Below are 8,812 nucleotides of genomic sequence, written 5' to 3' on the forward strand. Positions count from 1 at the left end.
CATTGTGAATCTTTGGTGTATTTGGGTATCACATAGTGTTCCTTGGAGGCCGAAGGTAGTAGAGAGAGAAAAAGAGGAGAGATAAAAATTTAAAATATTTAAAATGCCCTTTAATTATAATTTTAAGTCAAATTACTAAAAATATTAATTTCTTAATTTATCCATTGATTTGTGATTGAGATTGAATCTCACAGTTATCACAAACTAATCAGTTCTCCCATGAATGGACCCCCCTCCACACACACACATATATATATATATATATATATATCTCAAACCATAAAAAAAAATCACGAAATGCGGTGCGGTTTATCTAATTTGTATCTAATGCACTCTACCTTTACGCCTATAATTCAATGTTTATAAGATTAAAATTTCATTATACAATCAACAATAACGTGACCATAATCCAAGCAAATAATTTTTTTAATACATCCGGTTCCTAAATGCATATTACATAGTTAAAAATAGTTTAAGCAAAAAATAGTCTAACTTAGACCAATTATTATGTCATATATAAAATTTGAAAAAAAAACATATATAAAATGTGAGGTGCGGTTTGGACCACGCTTTGACAACTGAAAATCACAAACCGTACCACATAGTGCAGTTTGGTAAAAAAGGCAAGCTGTAAACTGCACAATAAAAACAGTATACCGTGTTTCACGGTGCAAGTGAGATTATGATATGTATGATTAAATTGTAAGGTTTTCCTTGTGAGCTAAACAAGACGTCATGTTACCTTAAAAAGAAAGCGAGAGCGTGACATCATAAAATAAATCGGCGTGAAAATCACAACAAATATCAAAACCGGAAGAGAGAAAAACTTACCTCAGAAACATGAGATTCCCATTTGCATAAAACATCTTCTCCAAAAATCAAACCAAACGAATCCAGTATTTCTCACCTGGATATGAGTTCGCGGTTAAGATATAACGTCTGCTTTCATGAAGATCCCCGTCTTAAACATCTTTTGTTATACGATAATGTCTTGCTAGCATGGTACTACAAACAAATTAATTTTATCGTACGTGGTCTTACACAAACATAGGGCCGTAGAACGTGACGGGCCTATCATTAAACACAATTTTTTCATGGTTTGTCGTTACACAATAACAAGATAATATGATTATAATGATTGTATCGATGTTTCCTTAGGTGTCTGAAGTTTTAACAGATGTGAAAACCCCCATGGACGCCAAAACTTGAAAACAAGAGAACCTCAAAAAGGAACTTACCCCGTAAGTCGAATGAATGAACAAATTGTGAAACAAAGGTTTTTTAACTGGCAACCTTCGAATCAGTCCACATCGTCCCTACATACGAGCATCAAATTAGAGGCAAATCAAGTATACATCACTAGGCATCTGACTTTAGAGTCTAATGCTCATAACGAGCCCAATCCCCAAGGAATTGCCACTCCCACGCTGCCAAGAGCATCATATATGAGCCAAATCAGGTACACATCAATCCGCTACGTGCTTACTTAAGAGCCTAGTGCCCACAAGAACCCAAATCCCCAAAAGTTGTCACTCCCACATTGTGGCTGCCGGACTTAAACTTGAACCCTCGTCTGTTTGTGCAAGTATACCACCATAGAACCTGATTTTGCATTGATCAAACATCCAACAACACCGACACAAAACTATAGAGTGCCAATAGACACGTCGAAAACCTTTCATATTGCACAAATAAACGACAAAGAAATAATCTTTCGTGACGTGTCAATAACGTTGTACAAATCAGAATCATAAACTAATCTGAAAGTTTCCGTTTAAAAAATTGCTAACGAACCTGAAACCGAATGATGATTGTTTGGGCATAATACAATGAGAAAACCCCGTAAAAATAAGTAATAATACACACCTTTCTCTAGGTTTTCCTGGAAAAAAAGGCCGAGGATTTCAGAGAGAAATGGAAGGCAAGTGTGATCTATTACTCTTTGCGATTCTAGAACAGAACATGAACATTAACATCACCGAAGACAGCAAGAAGAGTCGGAAATATGTTCGGATTTCCTGCAAACCGAGGTCGATAAATTCCTTCTTTTGCCCGTATCTATTTTTCCGCTCGATTAAGTACCCGTTTAAATAATCATCTATGGAAATCAAGTGATCCATGTTAAAAGGGGTTGATTCTTGTAGATCATTCATCTGGTGTGCTTCCATGTTGAACATAGCAAAGAAGGTGGCAGACCATTCATTGAGGACTCTCTGAAATCAAGAGGGTAAATTTAGAACTTTGAAATATATGCTTACTCCATCCTCTTTAAAAGAACAGGGCTACATCTTCATTTGTGAGGGTGAACAAATGGATCTGTTCCAAAATAGGTATCCACATTTCTGTTCTATTTTGTCCGAAAATAAGTGTCATTTTTCAAAAGTAAGGGCCGTTTACCAAGCACTTAACCGGGTAAGTTTTACAGGCAAAATTCAACATCATCACTTACTTACCAGGTAAGATTTTAATCCACCAAAATGGTATCAAATGTAACAATTTACCCGGTAAGCGCTAACCGTGGTAAGAGTCATTGCTCTCACTTACCAGGTAAGACTCTCGGTACTTGCCTTTGCTCTTACCGGGTAAGATTCATGGTATTTACTATATTCATCCGGTAAGGTAATGTTACTTGATAAGCGCTTACCCGGATAAGTGTTTGGTAAACCCTAAGAGCATCTCCAGCAGGTATGCTGTGTTTTCTCATTTCTATTCCAAACTTGGAGATTTCTCCATTCTCTCCCCTATTTTTCTCTATTGATGTATTTGATGCCATAAGGACACAATTTGACAGGGAGAATTTAATCCGATGAAAAACAAGAAGAAATGAAGTACTTCCTCCATCCCAAAAATAAGTGTTCTCATTTCTATTTTAATTCGTCCCAAAATAAGTGCCCATTTTCAAAGGTAAATACTTACTTTCTGATTCTACCCTTAATAATGAGATGGAGAAACTCATTGCTCTCTCTATTATCAAGGGTACAATTGTCATTTAGTTAATTGAAAAGTGTAATAATTACTAAAATCGTGTGCGTTTTTTCATTGTGGACATTTATTTCGTGATGGAGGGAGTATCAATCATAACATATATCTATTTCACATACGTTGAAGGTGGAATGATCCACAGGGTTGAACATTTTGAAGCAGTCTCTCGAGGATGCCTTTTCGTCTCCATAAATCTGGCAAGTAGATGTGTCAAGAAATTGAGTTGAAAATAGCCATGCGATCTGCAGAATAGTGGTGTGTCTATACAAACCTCGAAAGTGAAAGCCATGGGGACCCTAGCCACGTCAAACATGTAATCTGTTGTCGTCCCATGTGCCAGATACCTGTTTCAGACAAGTTATAAAATATAAAAAATAGAAAAGACACAGAAAAACCAAGACTATTGTAGTACCACAAGATCTATATATGGACAATGGAATTAAATGAAAGGCCATATTAATCAAAATGCATCAAAGTTTGCCTTAGTTCCTATTCAGTGTAACGGTTAATTTTTTTTCTTCTCAACTTGTGCAACTAATGTTCAATTTTCATATTTCATATTTTGACCGAGAACCCGTGGATCTTGTAAGTTGTAACTATTAATGACATGTATGCCAAGTTGTGGAATTATAGTGTGATTTTTGATTTTGTGAAAAAATGTCACCAAATCAATCGATGCCACATAGATTGAAAACCCATCTACTAGAAATGGGTACGAAATAGAAAGAATTGAACATTTGTTACAGTAATTGAGAAAAAATTAATCGTTACACTAAATAGGAATAAGTCAAACTTCATTACATTTTGATGCTTTTTGGCCTAAATGACAAACCAATTGATGGTCGATAGGCATTGTTTTGCTATAATGAAAAGTAATCCCATAAAATGATATCTCTAAATTCTCACCAGCTTTTGTTATTTATGCTGCTAATAATTATCTAACCTCGATCATAATTATAACTGTACACTAAGAACATCAATAGCAACCTTAATAGGATGCCGTGCTTCAATAATAATTTTAAGAGGGTGACCAGATGATCCATAGGTTTTATGGTCATTCTGAAGGATATAAGCAAAAAATTCGTATTTAAGATTTCCTTAATAGCAAAGAAAAAAAAACTGACCCAACAGATCCGCCCCCTGATCCAACCACACAACGGTCTCCACAATGAAGGTGGTTTAATGTTTCAAGCATGACCCTCATTTTCTGCGATTGCAGTCCAGTTGGTGTGGTATTTTTGTGATCGTATGGCATAAATAGAGCCTAGGAAAAGTGAACAAAAATTAATGATAGTAAATAACCGTTGTTTTATATGTAAAGAAACAATGGATCAGATTTTATGGATGTGAATAGCCTTTATAACAATCAAATTTTATACTGATGCTATGATCAAAACTTTTGAGGATGAACCACTAGCCATCCATCGAGATTTAAGAAGTCCATCCACAGTCGAAAGGAGGAGGATGTATTACTCACCTCCATTCCAGAATGCACGTTGACCCATATGTGTGGTTCGAATGACATTGAGAGCTTCCGCATTAGCTGAGCCTCAGGTTCACTAAAAGGGCCAGTCCCAGGATTCTCTTCATATGGATCGAAGTCCTGAAATGTTAAAAAACTAGAAATTGTCTATAAAAGAACATAGCAAGTCATAACATGTGTTATTATCAACTAAACACAATGTAGAAATGGAGAATAAAACAAACAGAAAACTCTACTCAAACAGTAACATTTCTCCAAGAAAAAGGTATGGTCAAGCTATGGTATGCAATTTTTCTAATGGCTAACCTTTTCTTTTTTGCCCCAATCTACACTCCAATTTCGATTAAGATCAACTCCTCTGCCTGAAAAGAATAAGCAGAAACAAAATGGAACTGTGTGATATTATCTCTGCAAGTTTAAAGATGATATACAGAAGTAACTAAGATTAACGGCAATACCATTTCTTCTCTCACAAAGGTCTCCTGCTTCGACCTTTTTACGCCCATTCAGATTTTCCAAGGGTACCACCTGAGAGATCACTACGAGTTAATATCATGAGGGTACTTTAATCATAGATTCTGACAGCTAAAATCCATCAGAAGGGAATACAGAAAGAAAAAAAGTGCTCAACTTATCACTATTCTGCAACTTAAGAAATCAATATTACAGCTCTATAATAGAAAGCAAATCCATATTACAACTCTAAAATAGAAAGCAAATCAATATTACAACTCTATAATAGAAAGCAAATCCATATTTAAAGAAAGAAAAATGATTAGTTCAAGATTTGATAAAGGAACAGGCAGAAGCTTCTGCAACTGTGTTTACTTTGGGATCTAATTCAACTTTTCATGAGAAAATGGTGAATCAGAGGATAAATCTTTCATTTCCTTCTAAATTAAATGAATATAATTTAACATTGTGGACATTTACTTTATGGGTTAATGCACACTCCTTTATACACACATACACACTTTTTTGTAGATCTTTGTTTTTTTCAGCTGGTGATGAAGAAATAATTTTAAGAACCACTGCAATATCAAAGGGGTGACCTTTATAACAATCTTCTCAAGGGCCTTGTTCAGCAACAGAGGATCCATTTTAGGTAAAAATTGCTCCTCACTTAAGATGGAGAGGATCCTTAATGCAAGCTCGGAGGTAATAAGCTCCCGTGAATGCTGCCCAAAACTCTGGAAGACAAGTAATCATCTGTCAAAAAGATCAGCAATCACAATATGAGACAATACATGTCAAAAACAATAAAGAAGTTACTTTCTTCAGATCTTTTGCCTCGTGTACAACAAACATGAAGGCTAAAATGGCATTGATCCAATATACCTTCCATGTGATGCAATTACAAGACTAAAAAGAGGACTTACAAGAAGTATCCGGAACTTCGATTTGTCGTCAATAGCTGTCCTATTCCGGCAATATGTAACTACATTTAGCTCAGCATGGTAGCCCTTATTTGTACTTTGAAATGTCTCCATCTGTTGGAAATTTAAAGAATCAAATGAGCAAATAGACAAATTTGGCATATCAGGACAAAATAAAAAGCAAAGAAAGAGTAAGAGAACACCGACATGGAGTCTATCTTGGTGTCGGTTAACCAGTGCTTCTATCTCTTCCATCAAAGCGTCACTAGAAAGAATGAAACAAAAACGAAAGTTTTATACAGAGTTGGTATTATTTTCAAACTGTTTAATTCTCAGCACGTCTATCTGAGCAAAATAGAAATGAAAAATAAGCCTAGATGAAGTTGTAAAGTAAGATCATTGCAAGGTTTCAAAGATGGTCGTCGTAGGTATTCTTCTTTCTGTTTCCTTATTTAAGGCAAATAAACATCCGGATGATAGGGGGATGTAGCTATTGAACGTAATATAACACATCCTATCTAGATTTTCACCCTATGTAATACACGTCTCTTACACATCTCTCATCTTTGAAGAGCCCCATATAAAATGTATTAGACAAAACGCAGAGAAGTAGAATCAGAAAGAATATTTGCTTTAAGTTCTCCAGTTCTCATAATTCTAGAAGCAAACTCCTTCGTAGAAGTCTGTGGTTATTCAGCTCTTGGGTTTTGAGACTGGTGTATTATGTTCCTACCAAATTTGCCTTTTGTTTAAATTTTGGGATGAAGTTGCTTCAGATTCTTTTTGCTTATTTTTAGAGGTAGCTACTATGGCTAGGTAGTTATAGTGCATAGTGATGTTTTAGTTTCACTTCTGCCAGTATTTCTAAATGTTCCCTAGGCCATATTGAACACGGGGAAAACATAACTGCATATGTATATGTAAAGGAAACAACAAGTCCAGTATGACCAAGATATGATGGAAAATATTTAATATTAACATGCTGGAACTCAGAACCACATCCCTACCCCTGTTATAAGGAAACGATGAAAAAATATAAGGCGAAACGGTATCTGTTAAGGCATAAATAAAAGTTGGACTTCTCTCTTGAAAATAGCCTACTGGAAAACTACAGGCAAAGTACACAAATGTTGGTATCAAGCTTTCTCTAATTCCTTATGTTTGTCTGGGGTCATAGACTCCCTGGCCTAGAACCTAGAATCGTAGATCAAAACAAAATCAGTTTTAGATTTGAACTTTGGGCATCAGTTGTAATTCAAACCTTCAGCTCTAGGTCAAAGCAAAAACCAGCCAAAAGTCATGAAAATTTCATGACCATGTTTACTGAAAAGGAAGAGATCTATAGCAAGGCTGAAAACAAATATTTCCAACACCCAAATTGGACGGATTTTCAACACTATCTAACTGGATTCAAACTACACAAAATGACACATAATGCACCAAAGAAAAATGTTCCCCCCTTTCAAAATAAGAGATATACTTTGACTTAGAGTGCACACATCATGTTGCAAGTGCAAATTTGATATGGATGTGTAAAATTTAACACCAACACTTTGCAATTATTGTACCTGTATAATGTGCAGTATAAGTACCCAATTGTCAAAAGAAGTTCTCCCAAAATATTAGAAGTCACATAGATGAGATCAGCCGCAAGTCAAAATGGAAAATTAAGTAAAATGTTCGACTATGCAAACTTAAAATAAAATCAACACCAATCAAGAATTAAACCAAATCAAATTAAACACATTACCGCACAGAGAGGCAAATGGCAAGATTCCAATACATATTAAAAAGCAATCCAAATCAAATCTAGAAGCATACATCAGTTCTTTTTCTCACAAAATCAATTCTAACATTGTTCGAAGAATATTTAGTTTACCTAGTGTGGTAGAGATCGCGATTGATAGGCGTGATAGGAGGCAGTTGTGAGAAATCATCCTCACTGCTACAACAAATGCTAAAGAAACAAGAGAGTAACAACAGAAATAATAAAGAGATGAATCGACGATTCCGATGAGTGTTAATCTCCATCTTAATCAGCAAAAACAACAGTCCAATCTTGTCATTCCGATCTCAATTTCGAAACTTTCCAGTCGCGACTCGCAATCAAATCACAGAGTTGCAGACATCTTCCAGCTTCCTAATATATTTGTAGACTTTTTTCTTGAAGATCTTCCAAATTGTTTATGATTAACGAGCGATGAATTCAACAATGGAGTTGAAGAACAAGATGGCGAGATCTTAGAGAGAAAAAACAGACAAAATGACTTATCGGGTGTGCTTTCCTACTTAGACGCGCCTGTCTCCTCTTCCTTCTACTCCTTTTATATTAAATGAGAAAATTACATCTGAGCCCCTCTAATTTTGACAACGTTTCAAAATAGGTCAGGTGGTGTTAAATGAATTTTTTTAGGGTTAATAGGCGTTTACCAAATACTTACCCGATAACTGCTTACCGGTAAAAATTAACATTATTATTTACTTACCGGATAAGATTTTAGCCTACCAAAACAACATCGTATGCAACAAAGTCATCGTCCTCACTTACTGGGTAAGACTCTTGGTCCTTGTCTCGCTCTTACCGGGTAAAATTCTTGGTTTTTACCATATTTATTCGGTGAGATAATGTGACTTGGTAAACGCTTAACCGAATAAGCATTTGATAAACAGGCCCTAAATCATGTTTTGAAAATGCGTATATTTGCAGATAATTATTTTATGAGTAAACTAAAAATTTGGTTTTTATGGTTTGTCAAAAATAAAACTTGTACAAGATGGATAACGTGGGTGGTAAAAATGTTCGGATTTAACCCTTCCTCTAATGATCGTTAAAAAAGTTCGTTAAATGTAGAGCTTTTTTTAATCATTTTTTGTCTTTTACCAAATTAAAAACGACATAACCAAAATCATAAAATTGATTTTTGATTGAGTGAAAGGTAAAAAACCAATAAAAAGACAAAAATGTCCTTCA

General features: G+C 35.2%; 1 protein-coding gene across 2 annotated transcripts; it reads right to left on the bottom strand.

Annotated features, from left to right (window-relative positions):
* Positions 1–1,494: 1,494 nt before the first annotated feature.
* LOC112525957 (carboxypeptidase A6-like) lies at positions 1,495–8,156 on the bottom strand. 2 transcript variants are annotated; one of them, XR_003070455.1, is made up of 12 exons: positions 7,721–8,156; positions 6,049–6,106; positions 5,845–5,955; positions 5,518–5,655; positions 4,924–4,993; positions 4,772–4,827; positions 4,460–4,585; positions 4,107–4,246; positions 3,254–3,326; positions 3,102–3,176; positions 1,795–2,213; positions 1,495–1,602 (listed from the first exon to the last, which is right to left on the bottom strand). XR_003070455.1 is itself a non-coding variant. In XM_025136296.1 (11 exons), the coding sequence occupies exons 1-11, from the start codon at positions 7,870–7,872 to the stop codon at positions 1,905–1,907; spliced, it is 1,308 nt and encodes a 435-aa protein (XP_024992064.1). In that variant the 5' UTR covers positions 7,873–8,156; the 3' UTR covers positions 1,667–1,904. The 2 variants fall into 2 exon arrangements, 1 of the variants encoding a protein (XP_024992064.1); XM_025136296.1 differs by lacking the exon at positions 1,495–1,602 and having other exon boundaries at positions 1,667–2,213.
* Positions 8,157–8,812: the final 656 nt, after the last annotated feature.

This window comes from Cynara cardunculus (genome assembly GCF_001531365.2).
Source record: "Cynara cardunculus var. scolymus isolate 2C chromosome LG 1, CcrdV1, whole genome shotgun sequence".
Lineage (NCBI taxonomy): Eukaryota > Viridiplantae > Streptophyta > Magnoliopsida > Asterales > Asteraceae > Cynara > Cynara cardunculus.

Bases quoted from the DNA above. Each gene is read 5' to 3' on its own strand.
- LOC112525957 (XM_025136296.1), bottom strand. From the start codon at position 7,872: ATGGAGATTAACACTCATCGGAATCGTCGATTCATCTCTTTATTATTT. The intron at 5,956-6,048 runs GTCGGTGTTCTC...AATTTCCAACAG, and splicing joins GACACCAAGATAGACTCCAT to ATGGAGACATTTCAAAGTAC. The intron at 4,828-4,923 runs GTATTGCCGTTA...TATTCTTTTCAG, and splicing joins CCTTTGTGAGAGAAGAAATG to GCAGAGGAGTTGATCTTAAT.